Raw genomic sequence first — 24,231 nt, forward strand, 5'->3', positions numbered from 1 at the left:
TTAAGGCTCTCATTTGCTGTGGATCTCTGCACTCCCTTTCTGGGCCTTGATCTCTTCATCAGGCATTTTACTCCTGGAACCTGAAAGCTTTCTGAGCATTGAATGAGAGAGCACAGGCACTCACACAAAGAAGTTGCTCAGTGATCAAGCTGAGTCTGAAGCTGGCTGGATACCTTCCTCACCTTTAAATGCAGATGGGAAATTCCAAAGCCCAGAAGGAAAAATCAACTGCCCCAAATCAAATACTGATGGGTTTCATGGCCCCAGGTTTCCTGGTGCTTCCATCCTATGCCTTTCTTTTCAATCCTCTCTAAGGCGGCCCAGGTTCCCCACCCCTCAAGACAAGTTACGGATGACTCCCAACTAATCCGAAGTTCCCAAGTTCAAAACTTTCTGTACAAGAATGCAAGGGAAGCTACAGAACCTAGCCATACAGTCCGTTGTGACAACCAACCACTATCAACAACACCTCGACTCCCTTTTGTCCCCTCTAGACTTTTTCTTTTTCCCCAGGACCATGACCCACAGGTGCCAAGGACAGACTTGCAAACACTTTCCTAGATTTTCCACTAAAGATGTCACAGGATTGAGTGTTTATCAATCACTGTCCCACATCCTCTATGTTCCCTTCCTAGAAGCAGATTATGAGAAGAGGATTTACATTCCCACTGTTCTTTATGGGAAGGACTTGGGAAGAAACTTGGAAGTGAGACAGGAAATCAGATAAAGAAAGAAAGAAGTCACCCGAAGCATAATTGCAAGCAAAAAATATCATCCTCAGCATGATCTCAAAGTATTCTCAGAGATGCAAATTACACCTCAGAGTCTTCCCAGCTGCATTCAGGGCTGCTACCTTTTATACTGGAGCGATAGCACAGCAGGCTGGGCGCTTGCCTTGCACACGGCCGACCCAGGTTCAATTCCTCCGTCCCTCTTAGAGAGCCTGGCAAACTACCGAGAGTATCCCACCCGCATAGCAGAGCCTGGCAAGCTTCCCGTGGTGTGTTCAATCTGCCAAAACCATTAACAACAAGTCTCACAATGGAGACGTTACTGGTGCCCGCTCGAGCAAATCGATGAACAACAGGATGACAGTGCTACGGTACAGTGCTACCCTTTCGTATCCCTGCAGCAGCTGGGACACAGAGGCCGGCAAACCAAAAGAAGTGCTCTGAAGAAGTGGGATTCAGGGGTGGGCAAGTCCTGAAACAATGCACACAGGAGCAAGAATGAAACAGGAAGAGAGTGGGGGTCTGGACAGATTCCCAAGAGCATCCTCCAAAATCACCAGCTTTAAAGAAGGATTCAAAGCCTTGAAACTGTCACAAATATGAGTCCATTTACTTTATATAACTTCTCAAAATCCATAAGTAGAAATGTTAGTCTCTTGCCTGAGTACACTATACAGTGACCAGCTACAGCAACTGGCTAGTGATGGGCCACTACACAAGTGATTGATCCATCACTCTGCAGATTTATCTCTCAGAAAGGATACTTGTCACTGCTTTTTGAAGACTGAGTAGACAACTGTGCTAGACTCAAAGGACATAGATGCGCTCAAGAGAAATAACCCCTGCCATAGAGAAGTTGACAGAATTTTTCCATCTTACAAATGAAAAATATTGTTTGAGATTTTCACCAAATCCTAAAAATACCCTGTTGTCTCTGATCTGTACTTCTTTCTTCAACTTCACAGGATCAGCCACAGTGCAGTTCAAACATTGTTCCTGTTGAATTATAAACAGGTGTTTTCTCATAAGGAAGCAACCTAAGGCTACAGGAAGAGATAAGAAAATAGCACTAATGCTACTTCAAATAATAATGATGAAGAGGGGCCAGAGAAATAGCTCACTGGCTGGAGTGCATGCTTTGCATACAGGAGGTCCAGGTTTGATCCCTGGTACCACAAGTTTTTTTAATATTACCAGAACTAAAACCTGAGCACTGGGCCAGGACTAACCCCTTAGCACCTGAAAATGGTCCCAGAAACAATAATAATAATAATAATAATAATAATAGAAGCAGCAGTAATAGCATGTATTTGTGGAAAACACAAGTCACAGAGTTTCTGAATATGTCACTAGGTTAATCCCATGGCCTTCGGGTCAATGTCTCAGTATCTATCACTGCCCAGATATTGCCTCAAATTGGGGGGGGGGGTTGTTTGTTTATTTTTTATTTTACTTTTTATTGAATTACTGTAAGATAGACCCTTACAAAGTTTTTCATGATTAGATTTCAATCATACAGTATTTCAACACCCATCCCTCTACCAGTGTACATTTCCTAGCACTGGGTGTCCCCAAGTTCCCTCCCATCACCACACCCCCCAGCCTGCCTCTGTGGCAAGCACTGTTCTTCTCTGTCTCTGTCTCTGTCTCTGTCTCTCCTCTCTTTGTCTCTTTCTGTCTATCTCTCTGTCTCTGTCTCTCTGTCTCTGTCTCTGTCTCTCTCTCTCTCCCTTCTCCCTCTCCTTTTGGGCATTGTACCCCAAATTTTAAACTGGTAACTTAAGTGATATTAAATGACATAAAAGGTCAAATAAGTGGGGTTGACTATCAAGTGTTCTTTGGGGAATTAGCCAAATCATGCTAATGTCAGATCTAATAATACTCAGGCCGGACTACGAGACTTGAGAAAGTCAAGACATGAAGCAGTGTGGTTCAAAGATACCCCCAACCACATTAATTTACAAAAAGTTATGTTGTGATAACTTTCCTGAGATCACAGAATTATTTAGGATCAGAATTAAACCTATGTTTCAGTCTCTTAGAGGGAAAAACCTAGGCTTTTAAACTCAATATTATTAAACCCACTCAAAATCTGCTAACACTGGAAATTAAGTCAGGAATCAAAGGCATCTTTATGGTTAATCCATGTATTCCCAGAATCAAATTTTCAGATACTCTGTTCTCTATTATTATGGTTTTAAGTCAGACCTTCTTCCTCACTGTATACTTAACGCCGTTTTCTTTTTGTTTGTTTGTTTGGATTTTATGTTTTTGTCTGTTTTTGTCTTGGGACCATATCCAGCAGTGCTCAGGACTTACTCCTCCATCTGCGTTCAGTAATCACTCCTGGAAGGCTCAGGGGACCATAACCTGCGTCAGATACATGTAAGGAAAGCACAGTACTATCTTTCTGGCACCAAACAGCATTTTCTATAATACTGATTTTGTGGAAAAACGATATAAGGCCAGGGTATTCCATTTTGTTCCCTCTCTCCTTTTGGGTGCTGTGGTTTGCGATAGGGGTATTGAGTGGCCATTGTGTTCAGTCTCTAGTCTACTTTCAGCATGCATCACCCTTCCCGCGCAGGATCTCCAATCACATTTTACTATTAATAGTGAAAATAAATATTACTGATTTTTGCAATAATTCTTCAAGTCAGCTGAGACCTAATATGATTACATACTTAGTACTTTGAGTCAACGTACACTTTCTCTAGTTTATATAGGTATAATTTTTTAAAGACAGACGATATGTAAGAGTGAAGGACGCTCAATTAAGTTTATCAAGCACCTAAAAACAAGTGTTTTAGTGTGGAAGGCACATTTTGTGACTTAAATGTCATACAGAAGTTACGGGACCTTGAGATGGCCAAAAGAAATGAAATAATCATTTGAAATATAATAACTGAAAGAAAATATAGTGCCATAAGAGAAAGAAAACTTGTAAGGAGAGTTGAAGGAAGAGAGTAAGTGATTCAAAGTGTCTTTGGGGAATAAACATGGTGATAAAAAAAAGAAAAAAAAACTATGTAAGGCCAGAGAGATAGTATAGTGGGTAGGGCATTTGTCTTGCATGCATAGCCGACCCAGGTTCTTAAGCTGGCATCCCGTAGGCTCCCCAAACACTGCCAAAAGTTATTCCTGAGCATAAAACCCAGAGTAACCCTGAGCTTGGCTGGCTGTGGTCCCCAAACAAACAAACAAAAATTATATGAATTCACTGCTTTGGCACTCAGTCAGGATTTTTGTTTTGAATGAGATTCACAGCTTTAATCTTACCAGTTATAAAATAGGCTATCCAACCCCTCTTGCTTATTTATTATCTCATGAAACTTTTCATCTTATGTGACATATTCATTTTTATAATTTTCTACTTAAAAATTATATTCATCACACAAAACTCAGTGTGTGAAATGATTCAAAAACATTGACCAGTTGACTGGCAAGCAGATTTAAGTATATTGCTATAAATTTTCTTTGCCACATGTTAATGTTAGCCAAAAAGAGGCCAAGAGAAAGTAAAAACTTAAGGAATGAAGGTTTGCTTTGCTACATTTCCTGCAGATATTTTTACTGGGTTTTGTGTCTAAATATATATATTTTAATGTACTTCCTATTTAAGAACTATGCCATAAATATTTCTTTATTCAAGGGTAATTTAATTAAATACATAAACTATAGGCATTGTATTTATGCCAATTCTAAGTGGTGTTATATCTGGAGCATTGGAGCACTGTTGTCCTGTTCATCGATTTGCTCGAGCGGGCACTAGTAACGTCTCCATTGTGAGACTTGTTGTTACTGTTTTGGGCATATTGAATACGCCACGGGGAGCTTGCCAGGCTCTACCATGCAGGCGGGATACTTTCTGTGGCTTGCCGGGCTCTTTGAGAGGGACAGAGGAATCGAACCCGGGTTGGCCCGTGCAAGGCAAATGCCTTATCAAAAATCACTATGATGTGTCTGTATTCCACAAAACAAACATCAAAAAGATATGAAGAAATAGTTTAGATGAAAGAACAGTATTTTCCTAGGCAATTAAAAGAGCCGTGAAGATAAAATGGATTTAAATTCTATTTTTAATATCAGTAAGAGTGAAAGAAACAGTGAATTAAAAGACAAAGTCACCAATAATTGAGAATAGCTAAGGGCTACTGAAAATCTTGAAAACCTAAGCTGAGAATGGATGGCTTACATGCTGCCCGTGAGGACTTCAGACTGCCGATTATTCACTTGATTGTCACTCTTGTGGCGAAACTGTAAATCAAAGAGTATATAAAAAAATTAATTCATACTGTCTCCACAAATAGGAACACTAAAAATACTTTGAATTCATCTGCTTAGATGCCATGTTTGCCAGTTAAAATGGGAATGGCTCATGCTGACTTTGACTCCAGATCCATATGTTCTAAATCTGAATCAAGACATCTCTCTCTAAACTTCTCTGGATGTCACAAGTCTAGACATACACTCTTCCAATTTGGTTCTGAGAAGTCAACAGTGCTCTATACTCTGAAGCTCAGTTTGGGTTTTTTTGTTGTTTATTTTTTTATGCCATACATTGACTTTGATCTCTTCAGCAAAAAATGGGGGGGTCCATTTCTCTCACATATGTGCTCAATAATTTATTGGAACATCATTCATTCTTTTTTATGAATTTCTTTGACGTCAATAAGTTACTTGTAACATGTATTTTTATACTCCAGAAATTCTAATTGTTAACAGTAATCTTATGAAATACTGAGCATTTAAAACAAAAATCAAAATACTGAAACACATTTGGTGTAGATTTGTATTCTTATGCCCAAGTGATGTTATTTCTTCTTGTCTATTCCAGTCATGTAAACATGTTATATTGTTTAGAAAAATGAAAATCTTATAAGACCTCCATAAAACTTGTAAATTAGCAGCCGGTTAGACTAAATTCCCCACATGAATGGTCAAGATCAGATAAAAACAGGGTAACATAGAGATAAGGCAACACTTCAGCCTAAAAAGGAACTGTTGAACAGGGGTAAAATCAGAAGACACAAAACTGTTATTTATTTCATATCAATTATAATCATCAAGATCAATTTTTCCTTTAAGAATTTCAAAATTGGGGGCTGGAGCGATAGCACAACAGGTAGGGCATTTGCCTTGCACAATTGAAGGAATTGATTCCTTCAATTCCCAGCATCCCATACAGTCTCCTGAGTGCAGAGCCAGGAGTAATCCCTGTGCATCACCGGGTGTTACCCAAAAAAGAAAAAAAAAGAATTTCAAAATACTGCATCAATATACTAGTTGATAAAATGTTTCAGTCAGTTCTTTCCTTCTCAACATCCCTCCCAAACCAATCCAATATTTTTTTTCTGCCACACAATAATTTTGTTGTGAGCACATAATTGTATTGATTGCCAGGTGTAATCTAATGGACAACACCAAGAAAATAAGAATAATAAAAACATTTAGCACATTTCAATATAAAAAGAATATTTATTTATAATATTGGCAAAATGGTATATTAAGTGAGACCATCATTGGCTTACAAACTTCTCCCCAACAACAGAACAATAGAAATGGAAAGATTATGTAAGCTCAGTGTCTAATTTGACAAGGATATTGGATATTCTCCAGTTGCATTTCCATATATACACCCCTTCTTTGTCCACTCTGAACTGAGCCAGAGGAAAGCTAATCTATGTGGTAACATATGACTTCTGACAGTGTGGTGAATAGGTCATCCTTGCAGAACAGAAGGCCAGAGTGGAATGTAATGGGTCTTTATTTCCTGTTTTCCTTCTAGCAGGGTTACAGGGCAGTTTGCAGCTAAAGGGTGTAGCACTCACTGAAGCTCTAGGTCTGATAACTGCTCACTCCCCTTAGTCCTACAGGCTTAGAAGTAGGTATATTGTTCATCCAACAGGAGAGAGAACAAAAGGAAATGCCCTGCTGCAGAGGCAGGATGGGGTGGTAGGGGTTGGGATGGGGGTGGTGGGAGGGATACTGGGAGCATTGGTGGAGGAGAATGTACACTGTGGAGGGATGTAAACTAAATCCAAACATGAAAGTTCATAAGTTTGTAACTGTACTCCAAGGTGATTCACTAATAAAATTATTTTTTAAAAAGTAGTGCGTTGTTATTTTATCCAGACCTCTTACTATTCACCTCTCTACAATCTTTCCTATTTCAGGGTGACAACTGTCCTTTACTGCAAAGATATCCGTTGTTGAACTAACACACAGTTTCATAAAAATATAAGCATATGAAAACACTTCCTACAGCAATGAAAGACAAAAAGACAAACTGCTGAAAAGCATCCAACTTGAAAGTACTCCTTTAAATTTTCTAGCCAGTCTCAAGAGAAAGGGCTAATTATATGTTGGAACAGTTATGCCCAAAACAACTGTATTATGAATAACTTTGCAAATCACAGTGTTTTAATAAAAATGAATCTTTTCAAAGGAAGAAAAGGACTAATTAGCTCATCATCCCCTGAGAGCTGAGCCCTCTAGCTGGACTTCAGTGGTACTTCTGCTCAGGCTCTGCCAGTAGGTCTTGGTATAAACTGACAGCTGTGAAAAGATTAGAAATGGAAGCCGAGGGCTCATTTCAGATATTCTGATAATTCTACTTAGAAACAGACATGAATGCTGAGAAGAGAGCTCCCCAAGTAAAGAAGGGGTGCAGAGAACCAGCCCTAACTGTGTGGCCACCACAAGCCAAACCCTCTACCTCCAGCATCTCTTTTTATCAGCCATGCTGGTGTCACAGGTTACATTATATAGAAAGGTTAAAAAAAAAGTTCAGAGAAGTAGATAGTCTGATCTCATAGTGCTAGAACATGACAGGATAAGGTCTCTTTCTCCAATGTTCGCTTCTTTCTACTTAACTATTTCACTCACAGAGAGAATCTGAGGCCATGACACCATTATTAATCATCAAATAGCAAAAGAGTTATATATGGTGTTGACCAAAAGAGTCTTGTTCAAAAACTATACATGAGTGTGCTGAGGAGACAGTCCAACTGGCTATAGTACAGGCTAGAGGTACAGGTTCAATTCCTGTACCACTGGTTCCCTGAGCTTCATCGGGTATGCTCCTTCCCCTCCCAGTAAAAAAGGAAATACACGAGGATCTCATTTTTCGGCTTCTGAAGGGTTAAAATTGAATTGAGACCTAAGGAAGGTACAAATACTCACATAGTCATCTGTGGCATCTTTGACAGCTGTCATAGTTATCACCAAGGCCAAAGGCACGATAGTGGTGAACCAGGTCAGAGAGGAGATTTCTGGAATCAGCTGAAATAAACATTTTTCAATGCTTTAGAATTTTTTTTTTAATTAATAAATGTAGTTTTGCTTTTTAAACTACAGTTTATGTAAGATTGTTACAATAGTTTTAAAGTTATGGTATTAATGTCCAAAGTTATTAGACCACACCACCACAAAAGCGCACACAACTCCATCATTATCCCCATTTCCCAAATTTTGTCATTGAATTGTATTAAACATGATAGAAATTAACAGAACATTCTATTATTTGAACAAATACAGTGCATCTCTGAACAACTCAATAGTTTCATTGGATTATAAGACATATGGAAATATTGAATCTATTTTCAAATAGCTAACCAAAAAATTAAATTTTAGTAGAAAGTTAAGAATTAATTTTCTTGGAATATTCCAGATTGTGATCTTTCCCCCAGAATAATAAATATCACCTGCCCCTTCTCAGATTCTCATCTCAGATTTTAATCATTTTACCAATTCCTCGTCAATTCTCAGTCTTCAAACATCTACTTGGAGCCAGATATTGTTCCAAGTATTTTCTATGTGTTAGGTTATTTGACCCTCAGAAATGTTCTCTGAGTTAGATTCTATACCAGAGCCATTTTGCATAACCCATAGGATTTGTGTTTCATGTAAATAGTATCCATCACTCTACAACACAAAATACATGGTCAATGGCAGTCTGGAGTTAGCAGCCCTGGGTTGTCATTTTTCCATATGATCCCAAGATCTAAGGTATCAAGCAAATAGACTAAGAATATAAACCCTTCTGGGGACCACCAAGTAAAGGATGCTTGGAGAACCCACTCGGGATGGGAGATGTGTGCTGAAAGTAGACTATAGACCGAACATGATGGCCACTTAATACCTGTATCGCAAACCACAACACCAAAAAGGAAAGAGAGGAAAGGGAAAGCCCTTCCACAGAGGTGGGGTGGGGTTGGGGGAGGATGGGATGGAGGTGGTGGGAGGGATGCTGGGATCATTGGTGGTGGAAAATGGGCACTGGTGGAGGGATGGATACTCGACCATTGTATGACTGAAACGTAAGTACAAACGTTTGTAAGTCTGTAACTGTACCTCACAGTGATACATCAACAAAATTTTAAAAATAAAAAAATAAAAATAAATTAAGGAAGCTATCATTAAAAAAAATAAGAAGAATATAAACCCTTCTGACTTCAAAGTCTTGTGCCTGTACTGCCAAAGTCACCAACCTACGAGAGCTGTAGTTAATATGATTCTCCTACAAAGTTTCCAACCAGGGTTCATTTTGGAGCAGCTCTGAAACTATGGCCTGGGAAAGGAGGGACTGAAGATAAGTGTTCTATCAGGCCTCATCAAAAGAGCTCTGAACTACAGCAGTCTTAGGGAATAGCTTCCACATAAGATTTTTCTTTAAACCCTCAAAATCTCTGGAACTGCTAACAGACACATGGGTTGAGCAGCAGGAAATTTATATTATAGTCCTAGTTTTATTATTAACTCTCATAAGGTTTTTAAAATTCACCAAATCTCAATAGAAGAAAGGATGTTGGGCTAAACCCCTTCAGATATAAAATTCTATACACAAGAGCCTTTGACCAGAACAATAAATCCCATTTAATTAGAGAAATTAGCTCAAAATTCTGGAATAGTATAAAGGGATATATGAAACAATATTTTAGTTCAATCCCCAGCTTTGTACAGAGCTACAAGTCCCACCGAGAGCAACCCCGAGAACAGAGCCAGGAGTAGCCCCCAGCACCACCAGATGCAGCTCCCCCAAATTTAATTAATTCATTGATCAACTATTATAAAATAGATGCTAAGTAAATAAGTGGCTAATTAGACAGTTTCTATACATGTATTCTCTCTGACTTATGCTTTTTTCATTCAAAATATCAAAAGCTAAAATTTTATTTAGACCCAAATTTTAATCAGATTTAAACCAATCAGTCCATCAAAACTATAAAAACATTTCATCACTCTACAGTGAAATAACATACTTCACACACCATTTATTTATATGTAATTGGTGTAAATTTATTTTACATTTATATGTAAATATGTAAAAGGTGTCACTGTTTCTTAGACGCAAATGAAATTTGCTAAATTGAGTTCTATAAACTATTATCTAGTTCATCTTTTTGCCCCCATTCTGGCAATGCCCATACTGTTGACATAAGAAAAAGTTAACTGGAGGAGGGTGGCTGTACACAGTAATAATTGCACTCTGGTTTGGCTCACACAAAGTGCAGGGCTGCATTTTAAAATGACCTCAGTGTTTAAAATGATGAATGTACTAGATTTTACCCACTCCTCACCCTCCCACATTTGTGAAGAGAAACAGCAATAATAACATTAAAGCTCTGATAAGGGTGTTTTTTCCCTGAAAATCTAAGAAATTTAATTTTTTTAATCATAATAATAGTTTTAACAACTCATGAAAAATACAACCTAAAAGTTACCTGTAGGATCAGAAGGAACAGGAAATAAGCATTGGCCACTCTTTGGAACTGTTCAAATAAATTAATTGGCAAGAAGGTGAGGATGTTGTACTTGGATGTGTGGATGCGATTATCCTGAAAAAAAAAAAAACATTATATTAGTTTGGAGCAAGGGGTTGCTCACAATCAAAATTATCTCTAAAATTTACAAGACTTGAGCCCAAATTGTGCCCAAAGAAGGAAGATACACCTGAAACCTAGAAAATGTTTGATTCTCAGTAGCCCAAAGTCTTCACTTTTCTAAGATGACACGCTCAACATACTGGGTGAAATTACTGTCCACTGTCATAATGCCATGCAGGACTAAAAACTTCATCACTTGCAAATTTCTTCCCTTGGTGTTTTACTCATTTGCATTCATTTATTGGCAGATTTCCAGAGCACCTATTGTAGGTAAACACAGCTGATTCTAGGGTCTCTGAAGTTGGAAAGAACTTTGGGAATTATCTGGTCCACATTCTCAAAGCATGCCCCGTGAGCTCACTCTTACAGGTTCCTGGCAGGTCAGTCTTCAGAGAGATTCTGTGATCAGAAATTGACTACTTTAAAAGGCAGCCTGCTTCCTATTCAGAATGGGAATTGCTAGATTATTTATTTTAAGAGCCTTAATCTTCCTCCCTACAACATTTTTGCCATTGGGCAAATTTCACCCACGTGCCACCTCGATCAAGTCTAAGTCCTCTCTTCATCTTGACTATCTTCAAATACTTGAAAACCTCTTATAGAATTCCCCTAAATCTTTATGTTGTTTTCCAAACCCTTCATCCAGTCTCCGAGACTTATTTATAAACATCTCCAGATGGGAGGATTACGGGTGCATCCTAATTTCTTTGCATCTCAAAACAAGGTACACAGAAATGAATCACTTATTACAGATGGTTCAACTAGGTACAAGAAACTTTCTGATGTCCTGCGTTCTGGAAAGTTATATTAACAATGACTTAAATTTTCATTTAAGGGGCCAGAGCGATAGTACAGCTAGCTGGTAAGGCATCTGCCTTGCACAGCAGACCCGAGTTCAATCCTGGGTACCCCATCTGGTCCTCTGAGTTCACCAGGAATGATCCCTGAGTATAGAGCCAGGAGTAAGTCCTGAGCACCATTGGGTGTGGTCCAAAAGACAACAACAACAACAAAAATTCATGCTGGTTTTAATAATTGTAGTTCACTCTTATTTGCATTGACTTTTTTCGTTTCTTGGCATCATGGATTACAATGCTGTTAACGAGAGAGTTTCATGCATACAATGTTCCAACACCTCAGCCCTCAGCAGAGCATCCGCGTCCCTGCATCATTGTCATTGGTGCCCCCAACCCTCTCAAACTCCCACTGTTTTGCCTCCCAATCATCTCATATTGACTTTTTTTTTTGGCTATTTTTGGGTCACACCCGGTGATGCACAGGGATTAGTCCTGCTTCATGCACTCAGGAATTAACTCCTGGGGATCATAGCTCAGAGGACCATATGGGATGCTGGGGATTGAACCCAGGTTGGCCACATGCAAGGCAAATGCCCTACCCACTGTGCTATCGCTCCAGCCCCTCATATTGACTTTTAATTAACTGAAATACCTAGACTATTTCTTCCTATCTTGCAAAATCCATTATCGGTTCCTCCTCATTTACAATTATTTTTTATGTTGAAGTAGAAAAACTTCACTTTCACTTGCCTTGCACATACCTGACCAGTTCAAATCCTCAACACTACTTATGATTCCCCCTAGTATCATCAGAAGTGATTCCCTCGGGAGCGAAGCTCTGAGCATCACTGGGGATGGGCCCCCAAACCAAAAAACAAAACGCATTCAGTCTTGAGTTTTCTATGTCAATATGTTAAATAGTTTGCTAATAAACAGTTTTCTGTCTCGGTATATTAAACATCAATACATTAAATATATTAAATTTTACATTTTTAAAAACCAATATAAAAATTAATTTTTTGCCATGAGAAAACTTTAAATACAGAATTTTATTTTGTGAATTAAATTACATAAAATAAAGAGTTTTAATATTTTTTCAAAGCCGAATATACTAATGCATTAAAATAGATGTGAAGGGGGCAGAAAGATGGCTCAATGGGCTACAGCACATACTTTGCAGGCCAGAGGTTTGGATTCCTTCTAGTTTCATATAGTCAATAGTAAGTTAGAAGTAGTCCCTAGTGCTATTGGGTGCCCCCGACAACTGGTTTTAAAAATAAGTAATTTTTTGTTTATTTTTGTTTTGAGGTTACACCCACTGATACTCAGGGCTTCTTGCTGGCTCTGAGTTCAGGGCTCACTCCTGGTGGGCTCAAGGGATGACATGGGGTCCTGGAGATGAAATCTGGGTTGTCCACTTGCAGGGTGAGCACCTCACCTGCTGTAGTATCTTAGCCCCAAAGACCAGACAATGAATTTTGTTGTTGTTGTTTTAAGAAAAATATATATATTGCAAACTATGAGAGCTTACTCCACAGATTAATGTCTATACCTTTTTCAGGTGTTTACAAGGCATTATTAAATACATAAAACTACGTAACTAACTACTCTGATTTATGCACAAAGAAAGCATGAGAAATCTGGGGTGACAGTTTTTGCTAAAATTCAGAATCAATATACCCAGAGAATTTCCATCCACTAGTCCTAAAAAACTGAGGTTAGAAAAAGGAACTTGTTTTGAGTGGCTTCTAGTAATTACTGGCTAAAGAAGGAAAATGCAACCACATGTTAAAGGGTCCTTTTCATAGTTGTCAGGAACCAGTGGGTCCCACTCCATCCAATAAGTGGTGGGAGAATGAGTGAGGTGTGAAGAGCAGAGTATCCAGCATAGCTAGTCTGAAACCTGGTCACACGCTGAGAGGTATTTGCAAAATGATTCTGATTCTTATGCCCTGAGTTCCAGCTAGGAAGGAAAGCTGAGAACCGTCCATCCATCACAAGCCATTTTTCTAAAGAAGGAACCTCGGAGAAAATAATAAGAGTAAAGTTAGAGGCAACAAGTAGTGAATGAGTAGGATCACATCCTACTAGTTTGTGTGATCTTTTCCTTATGTTGAAACATAGAGGCCATGCCTGCATCTTGGTCAAAAGACAAATAGTACAAATACAGAACATGCCAAGACACTAGCCATAGCAAGGCCTCCTGCAAAATTGAAGTCCATGTAGGTGAAGAGCTCACAGTGCGTGACAAAGTGATAAACCAAATGAGAACTGTTATTTTTTTTCTCCTATTTGCTTGGCTGGTTTTATAACAGTGATCATATTTGTTTTACGAGCTCTTTTGTGAGAGTCACTGAGCCTCCAGGCTCTCGCTGGCACAAGGAACAAGGGCGCCCCCTCCTGGAAAGTCTCTGCACCCCTTTTGCGGTCTTTTGTTTTTGAATTCAAATTTTTTTTTTCCATTTCCATTGTACAGTCTGGAACCGTGAGAGTATTGGTATGACTTTAGATCAGGTACCTTAAGATTCAGCGATCTTACTTAGACAGCTATTGGTTTAGAGATTTTGTTGTATTTGCTTTTTAGGGGCCACAACCAGCAGTGCTCAGGGCTTATTCCTAGCTCTGTGCTCAGAGCTCACTCCTGGTAGGGGTCAGGGACCAGGTATGGTGCTGTGGGTGGGAGCCAGGTCAGCGTGCAAGACAAGCATCTTAGCCGCTGTGTTATCTTCGTGGCCCTTGGCTTATAACTTCAGTACAACTCATTCCATAATACAACACAGAAGATCTTTGCCATTATTATTCGTTTGTCCTTTTTGATACCACTGCTTCAGACTAGCTCACTAGAAACATTCAAAGCCAAAGCAAAGGAAGGTGGGGTGGCAAATAAGGGGCATCTACAGAATTCCCCTAGCTGCTTTCGTTGCTGTTAGAATCCAGGTAGGAATCCATGTCTTCAGTTTGTTCATCTGGAGGACCAGCCGATGGACCCCTGGATAGGACAGGTTCATCCACACAGCCACGGCTATCCCAGACCAGGACAGACTCCCTATCACAGGAAACAAAGCTTCCCCCGGGGAAATTCCTTCTGAGAAGGAAAGGGCAGGGCTGAGCTGAGGAAGCTCAAACACTCCTCCAAGGTTGTTGCATAAAGTCAATTAACAGTTCACAGAGGCAGAGGAAGTACAAATGTGGAGAGAGCAGCTGTTTCCCTTCTACCTGCCGGGCAACTGCAGAATGAGAACAGAGTATTGCTCCTCTAGCATGTTATATTCCAAATGGTCAGAGGTGAGCAAAGCTACGAGTGGACAATAGAGGTCAGCACAGAGTCAGGCTCGAGAGAGCACCCGTGGATCCTGTAATAAGAATTTTTATCTTTATCTGTGAAGACTACAAGTCCCAGGTGAAGAGGGAATTACTGAAGGAGTTTAGGTATCTTCGTGCCTTTCAAATATTCGTGAATTTCAAAATATTCTCCTAGCTACTAGGGAGAGAACAAATTGGAGATGGCACAAGAATAGATAAAGTGAGGACTGGAGATCATTGACAGTCTAGGTGAGGGATGAGGCGTGGGGGGTGGAGGAAGGGCAGGGTCATGGCAGAAGGGACGACAATGAATAATAATGGCGACAATGAATAATAATGGCAGCAGTCAGAAAACTGACATTTATTGAAATGTTATGTCTATTATACTGAGAGCTTTATATTTCATAGCTCACTTTATTCTCACAATATTCTGAAGGAATAAGTACTATATTCTCATTCTACAGAAAGAAAATCTCAGATTCAGAGAGATTGGATAATTCATGCATGGTTACACGGGGAAAAGGGATAAATCTAGGCACTGTGGTTCCAAGGACCCCACCACAAACACCCCACTCTTCTTTTTATAAAAAAAAAATTATTTTATTGAATCACCATGAGATAGTTACAAGCTTTCAAGCTTCCATGTTTGAGTTACAATCTCACAATGATCAAACACCCATCCCTCCACCAGTGCACATTCTCCACCACCGATATCCCAGATATACCCCCCCTTTCCCACTCTCCCCCTGCCTCCATGGCAGACAATATTCCCCATACTCTCTCTCTACTTTTGGGCATTACGGCTTGCAACACAGACACTGAGAGGTCATCATGTTTGGTCCATTACCTACTTTCGGCACGCATCTCCCATCCCAACTGGTTCCTCCAGCCATCATTTTCCTAGTGATCCCTTCTCTATTCCATCTGCCTTCTCCTCTCCACTCATGAAGCAGGCTTCCAGCTATGGGGCAATCCCCTTGGCCCTTGTATCTACACCCCACTCTTCAACCTTGCTTCCCTAACTCAGTGCAAAGTGATGTCTCTTTGGCTTTCAGATGAAGCAGCATCTGCTCCACTCTCTCCTCCATTCTCTCTCCTCTGCTCCACTCTCTCCATTCAACTGCCATCCATCTGGATTACAGCTCTCTCCCTCTCTCCCCCAAGGAAAATATTAAATAGCCACCATTATCTCTTGAGTAAACCCTCTTCCTATGAACTACAGTTATCTAGTACAGCTATCTAGTACATACATTATAGTTTCCCTTGTAAACATTTCCTCCAATTGCCCTCAGGAGTGCTTTGGCTGGACAGAAAGTTTCATGTAAAAAGAGCAAGAGATGATGCCCTGCTTTTCCCTGAGCTCCCCACTAGAAACAGCAGCGGTTAGAATCCTTCCCATTCTCAGTATTGTCTAGCTGGCACAGGGAGCGAGTCAAGTAAAATAGGATCAAGGCTTCAGAGGTGGTCCATCAATAAAATAGTAATAAGATGAGAAGCATTATTTCTTATAATGAGATTTCATTGTGCAATCATATTACTTAAGAAAACAAAGCAAATAGAAAATAACAACTATTACTAAATCAGTGGACGGAGCATTTAGGGAGTTTGCTTCACTGGCAAAATGAACCTAGTAATAATTATTTGCTATATATACTTTAAGGGCTTTGTGGAAGTAGGTCAGAGATGTAAAAACATTTTGTTGAGTGGAAAGAGACAACTATAGGGGTTTTGTGAGCAACCCCCTGATAATTCAGGAAAGTCAATGCACTGGGCAGAATACAATGAATTTTCCAGGACAACAACTCCAGAATCATTGGAAGTTAACATAACAAGAGCTTATTTCTCACTTACACAAGACTACTATGAGTCTGCAGAATGATTCTGCTCCTTGTAATTCCTCAAAAATGCTCCAACCTCCATCTCACAAGCTACCAGCAGCAGTACGAGAGGGAAAAGGAAAGTTCTGGAGAGTCTTACTCCCACAGATAATACGTTGACCCAATTACACAGAATGCATTCATCAGAAAGAGTCACCACTTGTCAAAAAGGCAGAAAGTCCAAACTATGGACATCACCAAAGTATATCACATTTAAGAATAGAAATTAACCTGAAAATGATTTGGATAGTGTAAGATATGAAGATATTTGACAAACAAATGTCAAAACCCAAAATCAAATGCTCCAAACCCAGTCCTGTTTTGCTTTTTTGTTCTTTGACTAAATTTGATTTGGGGGAAGAAGAGAAGGACACACACGGTAGGGCTCGTGCTATTTCTAGCTCTGTGCTCTGGGATCACTTTTAATGGTGCTCAGGGGATTTGAACAAGGGTCAGCTGAATTAAGGCAAGTGTCTTAAATCCTGAACTCTCTCTGCCCCTCCAGTCCTTATTGAATGCCAGGTGTAATAGACATTTTACTACATGTCTCTTCCTTTCAGCACATAATACTCTAAATCTCTCTATCCTGTGGTCTGGATGGATTCAACTGCCATCCGTAATGAATCCATAACTCCCATCTAAACTCAGGTCCTTGTAAGGTCCATCCTCCTAGTTATGATTTGGATCAAGGATTAGACATGGCCTATGTCAATGCTGGGTCTCTTTCTTACTGGATTTCAGAGGAAGCAGTGAGACTAGGAGGCCACCAACATCATCTGGGGACCATTAGTGGAGAGGCTGACAAGAATAAATGATACAAATAAGATGCATGGCTAAGAAATGCAGAGAATGAAACTCCACCAGGCCACTCCTGATGCCAGTCATCTCTCTGGACTTATTGGCTGTGCATTAAGTTTATCAATGAAATGAATTCTAACTCAAACATAATTGACTTTTCTTTTACTCCCAATCAAATGTCAGGTGGCATCGTAGCACTGTTGTCCCGTTGTCCATCGATTTGCTTGAGCAGGCACCAGTAACGTCTCCATTGTGAAACTGGTTGTTACTGTGTTTGGCATATCGAATATGCCACGGGGAGCTTGCCAGGCTCTTCTGTGAGGGCAGGATACTCTCAGTAGCTTGCCAGGCTCTCGGAGAGGGATGAAGGAATGGAACCTGGGTCGGCCTCGTGCAAGACAAACACCCTACCTGCTGTGCTATCACTCCAGTCTTAAATGTCAGGTAAGAGCATTAATAATATATCCAAGATAACTTTGTGTTTTCATAGAACAGTGTACTTACACCTCTACATCTGCTTTAAAGAATGAGTCATGGAAGGCTAAGTCTAAATGCATTTGGTGGTTGTCCGGGGACACAGCCTACATCTGTGAGTCCCACAAGCCAAACCCCAGGAGCTTTTGCAATGAGTATCATGGTTTCAACACTATCCAAAAAAAAATCCCCACATATGATAAAACATTTTTATATAGTGGCAGCTATAAAATGCAATTGCCAGGGTCTTCCAGGCTAAGGAGAGCCTACTTTTCTTGCCACCAGAGAAGGTACGTAGCACTACAGTACAATCTGAATTTTAGTGAGAAAACTGGTCCTCACGCTTAAGGAAGAGATTATCTCTAGTTCATAAAAGAAAACCAAAATGATACTGTGTCCACAGATCACTTGCACAAAAAAGGAAGTGGCTTACAGGCATTTGCACCACTCGGGAAATATGTGAAATACCCATGTTTATGCAAAGATCCCAAAAGAATGCATGTATGGGGCAAACGGGCCTGGAGATTGGGTGTCTGGCGCCTCATTGATACCAAAAAGAACCACAACTGCTCAGGATTAGTCAAAGGTTGCCCAGTGTACAGTCCACGGCATTCGGGGTTGGAGCAATGGAGAAAACACTACTTTGTACACTGTTGAGCTTCCATCTGATCCCCAGGGTTCTAAAGAAAATTGCATAGTTGCCCCAGAGCTGGTGTTATTTGTACAGCACCCAGGTGGCAATGGTAGAGTCATAGGAAGGATTAGACTCTGTATCAATGTATTCTGATCTGGTGTCTACTAGAGTGTGTTGAGGAAGAGGTAAGCCACAGTGGCCGCTCTACAGAGCCATCAACAAACATTGGCTGCCATCAGCCTCATCACCACAATCACCAGAAGCAGCAGCAGCTGGCAGTTTCCTGGGCCCAGGCTCCCCAGCAGGAGCAAATACATTGTTGGTAAGGGAAGAACAGAAGAGTCATTGATTTCCATGAACATATTCAACTAAGGGCCTCCTTGGTGTCAGGCACCATGTCAGAAGGCAGGAAGCACATGAATGAGCAAACAAGCCCCTCCCCTTGCAGGCTGCCTTACAGGAAGAGTGACAAGAGTCAGTAGACAATGAACTTATAAACTGATGACACAATTGGAGCAAGTGATCGGGGTGAGAAGAAAACAGTGAACAATACAGTAGGAGCCCCTAGCAAGCCAGGACTCCCTTAGGAAACCTGAGAGCTTCATTTCCCAGGTTCATGTGGCGTTAAGATTACTCACTGTATGAGTCTTCTGGGGCCCCTCTCCCCCGTGGGACTCCCAAACAGTTCTTTGGGCTATCAGGGGGGAAAAACAAGAACGGCTATGTTTATTTTCACTGAAAATTTGAAAGTTGAGTTTACTAAAATTTCATCGAAAGGTTCACATTACTATATGCATATATATGAGGTGTTTGTATACTGTTTACCTGCTTACAATAAGGACAATGTTCAAAAAGTTGGAAGACTGCCAGACTACAGACTGAACATTGTTATAGCCAAAGGAAATAAACGTGGTCCATGTGGTCCCAATTCTTGGACCTCAAACGCAGAATGCATGGATCTGTATGTCATGGGGACAGTGTCGGACAGTGGTGCCAGCTACAGGCATGGTCTTATATCTTCCAAGCTATGCAAAATCTAGTATATACATCTGGGAATCTTCAAAACTCTTCCCACAAGCAGTTACTATTCCAATATGGTGTTACAGATGAGGATACCGAGGCCTGGAGTCAACACAAGCAGTTGCCCCTAAAAGCTGTGTTTCACCAATCCATGTGTTTTCCCAAAAGCCAGGGTTTCCTGGGAAATGAGTCTAATGCAGACAGTCTCTAGGCTTCCTTTGGATTAGTGATTTCACTGACCTTCACTGAACATTGCTCACCGGGAGAAGGAAACGTCAGAAACTACCATGCCGTGGAGAGGCCCGTTAATTTAATCAGCAGGAAGAGCAATCACTTTCAAGCCCTTCAATCTAGGGAGAGTCTGTTTGCTTATCTGGGGAGCTCTGTCTTCATTTAGACTTGGGAATACAGAAAGCAGTTAGGCAAGTTTCCCGGACTCAGTCTCACCTCCAAACAAATCTGTCTGACACTCTTGTAAACCTTCTCCTCTTCTCCACCCTCAGAGCTCGGGTGAGTGTTCCAAGCATCTGAAAGACTGTTCTAGAGCAAGTAAATGGCCTCTGAATAATAATTTATCTACAAAGGACCCATTTTGGACAATTACCAGGGGAACAAATTAAAGTTCCCTCAGAGATTAATTTAATCACACTAATTTTTCTCACTGCATAGTGTTGAGATATATATAGTATAGGAAATAGTTCCAAACAAAATGCTAAAAGATGGACACTATTCTTAAGCTTACGGGAGAGTCAGGCCATGCTTCTCCAGAGTAAGAAGTTAAACTCTAAAGGAAGGCATCAGAGAGAAAAGAAAAGATGTCAAAGGTTGAATGTCGGTGGAACTCTGATAGGGCATCTCTAATGATTTGTCTGGTCATGTTTTTGCTCTGCCAAGGCTCCTCTATGCCTCCGCCTTTTAGATCTTTATCTGCTGGGGACCAGAACCTCACCATTGGTCCCTATGCCCATCTCATTCTCAAGCTCTAGAGGCATATACAACAAGAATGGCCGTTTCTTTGGTTAACACAGAGCTGGCCTGCTCAGGCCCATTTCCTGTACTATATGGCTGCCTCTGTACAAATCAGTGCATATGAAGTACTTTGTTTATTAGAACTAAAAATTAGACCATACTCACACTGCCATGAGTCTGGGAACAGGTCCAAATTTCAGGCAGGAACTCAGCATTTACGACAATAAAGGCACAAAGGCACAATGGAAAAATCCAATTAATAAGAAAAGGCACCCATAAAGAATTTCCCAAAGGACTAAAAGGTTATAATAATATACTACAAATGGTTTTGTTCTTCCTACAATGCCCCATCATGCACTAGATTCTATATAAATAACACCAACTTTAAAGTAACTACGCCACTTTCTCCAGAACCATGAGGTTGAAGTGGGAAGTACATACAGCTCAGAACTCCCACAATCTGCTGGGTTCTGGAGGCGCAAACAGGGTCCCCTGACCCACTGGGGAGATAGTTTTCCTAGCTTTTCCTGGTCCCAGCCTCGTCCCATCCAAGATTAGGCAATAAATCTAAATGTAGACAAACCCAGGCCACTGGCTATGTGGTCTTGTTTGGATTAAATATATTGAAAGGGAAGAAAAGAGGACTGATTAGGAATTGCACTGTAGCATTGCACTGTCGTCCCATTGTTCATAGATTTGCTTGAGCGGGCACCAGTAATGTCTCCATTGTGAGACTTGTTGTTACTGATTTTGGCATATTAATTATGCCACAGTTAGCTTGCCAGGCTCTGCCGTGCAGGCGGAATACTCTCAGTAGTTTGCCATGTGGAGCCATAGCACAGCAGGTAGGGCATTTGCCTTGCCCGTGGCTGACCTGGGTTCGATTCCCAGTTCCCATTTGGTCCTCTGAGTACCGCCAGGAGTAATTTCTGAGTGCATGAGCCAGGAGTAGTCCCTGTGCATCGCCAGGTGTGACCCAAAAACCAAAAAAAAAAAAAGTCCCAGTTTAAAATAGGTTTGAACCAGAATAGATGGTAGAATTTGGTCTTCAAACCTGAATTACCCTCATTTTGCAGCAAGGGCTTAACTAGGATTAGGTAGGGAAGTGATGTAGACAAAAGATGCGGGGTGGGGGGTTAGGGTTTAGAAGGAACCCAGTCTTGGGGCAGGTAAGCTGGTGTCAGTGTGTCAGTGGACTTCTGTGTAGTGGTAGAACTTTTCCATTTAGGGGCCTCCTCTGGTGTCCTCAGGGGCTATTCCTGCTTGAGGGTCACCTAAAGTATGAGAATCAAGTCCCAGGTCCCACAGGATGCATGCCCTCTGGCCTCTGAGCCATCACTCCTGTCTGAGAACTTTCTGACTGGGATGGATGTGGTGATGGTTTGACTATTCCCAGTAATTTGAAGAGAGACAAAATAAATGGCATAATTATTGTCTTTTTAAATAAAATTTTTAAAAAATTGTCCAATGAAAAATTTCTTAAAGAGAAATAAAAAACAAATAAAAAGAAAAAAAAAAGAATTAGAGAAGGAAAATTCTCTAACCAGCACATGGGAGAGAGGGACTTTAAAGTCAGCTTTGATGAGCCAAAATTATGCTACAGCAGGCAAGGTGCTTGCCTTGTATGTGACTAATCCAGGTTTGGTCCCCAGTACCCACAGGGCCCCCCGAAACCATGCCAGAAGTAATCCCTTAGCACAGACCAGTAGCAAGTCCTGTACGACAATGGGTGTGGCCCCCCAAATAATAATAAAGCAAAACAAAATCATTTAAAAGTTTCTAGCATTAAAACAGACTAACAAAGCTTCTAAATAAATTGTAGTGTTAATTTTCTTTTTGTGTCATCACATCATATACTAAAGGTTTAATGAATTCTCATTGAATGTGAGGGATTTGCCTCAGGTAGTCTTGGTTAAAAACAAAGATCACCCTAAGTCTTCCTTGGGAACCTGGCCATGGAACTCACTAATGAAATACAGATAGACAGTTGTCTTTTGAAGGAGCTGACAGGATGCAAAGCTTTAATAAGAAGCTCATGTGAGTGTAAAGCAGAACAAGAGGTGTTGCAAAGTGGCAGTGATTTCAAATGAAGGGCCCAATCAACACTCACTGGATCAGAACGTTTATGTCACTGAATTAGTTTGCAACTGAATACTGCTCCTCATGGGAGCAAATCTACATACAGTCAGTTCTAAATGTCATCCATAGATTTTTGGAAATGACAGCTTTAAATGAAATGACATATAACCAAGCCAAGTTTATCATAGGCAAACTGATATTTATATAGAGTGAAGTTTCCATGACAAACTGCTGACAACAAATATGTCTAATTTCTGAATACAGACACCAAACATGCCAAAGATTAAATAGCACAGTGGGTAGGGCATTCGCCTTGTACACAGCCAACCTGGGTTCGATTCCTCCTCCCCTCTCAGAGAGCCGGGCAAGCTACCTAGAGTAGCTTGCCCGCACGACAGAGCCTGGCAAGCTACCTGTGGCATATTTGACATGCCAAAAACAGTAATAACAAGTTCCACAATGGAGACGTTACTGGTATCCGCTCGAGCAAATCGATGAGCAATAGGATGACAGTGACAGTTGTATTCTTCATATTTCATTCATTGATTTTCCAACCCACTTCGAGTTCAGCATCACATGTGATCAGAGAATCTCCTGCAGTTCGAATCATAAGATAGGAACCAGCTCTGGAGAACAGCATCTTGGTGATGTGAGAGGAAAGCGAAGCACTAGAGAAAATCCACAACAACCCAGGTAAAACTCAAAATCCTTGCAGACTGTGGTCAGGCCAGGAAATAAATTTTGTCTGCTCGTGAATGTTATAGTGAAAGGACATTGGGAAAGTGAGAACCTACTGTGCCAGGTCCCAGGGCACATTCCAGTGGGAATGTATTTATTTATTTATTTAATATAGTCAATAATCTACCTGAGCATCACTGAGGAAACCCATTAGGAATAATAGTGAGTCTACAAAGATTAGGCAGAAAGCAGATCACACCCTTCTCCCATTTCCTAGATGAATAGACAGATAGAGGATAGACAGATGGATGTATGATGAATGGATAGACGGATCAGAGTCCTGGATATATCAGAGAACAAATAAAAGCTCAAACTTAAGAGGCATTAACTAAGATGAGAGACCAACACACAAACCTGTTTTTCAAGAGAGCTTCAAGAAGTTCTTGAAAACTTCAAGATATTTTTCCAGAAACTCTAAGTCATATTCACAAAAAGGAAATACCAGTCAAGTGTATAAGCACTAGGATAAATGTGAATTCTAGAGATAACAGAGTATTGGAAAAATTAAGGTTTTAGTCTGAAAGATGACTCTACATTTTACCAATTATAAAACTTGAAAAAAAAATTTTTAGACTTCCCAATCCTCAACTTGTCCATCTGTATAGTGTGGGTAATAATATCTACTATGTAGAATTGGATCAACCAAATAAGGTAATTCACATAAATCTTAGGACTAGGATAAAGGAGACATTACTGGTGCCAGCTCGAGAAAATCGTTGATCAACGGGACGACAGTGATACAGCGATACATAAAGCATTAGCATTATGTCATAATCAAATACTTTCTTCCCCTGCTTATTTTCTTTTTTTTCCATTCTTTTTTAATTTTTTTTTCAGTTACACCCTCCCCCCACCCCACCCCAACCCACCCCCTCTGCCCCCTCCTTATTTTCTAAGGGCCACCTCTGAAAGTGGTGCAGGACA

At 40.4% G+C, this 24,231-nt stretch overlaps 1 protein-coding gene across 1 annotated transcript in view; it reads right to left on the reverse strand.

Annotated features, from left to right (window-relative positions):
- ATP8B4 (ATPase phospholipid transporting 8B4 (putative)) overlaps positions 1-18,818 on the reverse strand; it is a 185,983-nt gene extending 167,165 nt beyond the window's left edge. Inside the window, exons 1-4 of the mRNA XM_055132113.1 lie at positions 18,726-18,818; positions 10,457-10,570; positions 7,917-8,015; positions 4,927-4,988 (exon numbers count right to left, since the gene is read on the reverse strand). Coding sequence (XP_054988088.1) covers positions 4,927-4,988; positions 7,917-8,015; positions 10,457-10,570; positions 18,726-18,818 — 368 coding nt within the window. The remainder of the gene's footprint in view (positions 1-4,926; positions 4,989-7,916; positions 8,016-10,456; positions 10,571-18,725) is intronic.
- Positions 18,819-24,231: the final 5,413 nt, after the last annotated feature.

Source organism: Sorex araneus, chromosome 3 (assembly GCF_027595985.1).
Source record: "Sorex araneus isolate mSorAra2 chromosome 3, mSorAra2.pri, whole genome shotgun sequence".
In the NCBI taxonomy this organism is placed as follows: Eukaryota; Metazoa; Chordata; class Mammalia; order Eulipotyphla; family Soricidae; genus Sorex; species Sorex araneus.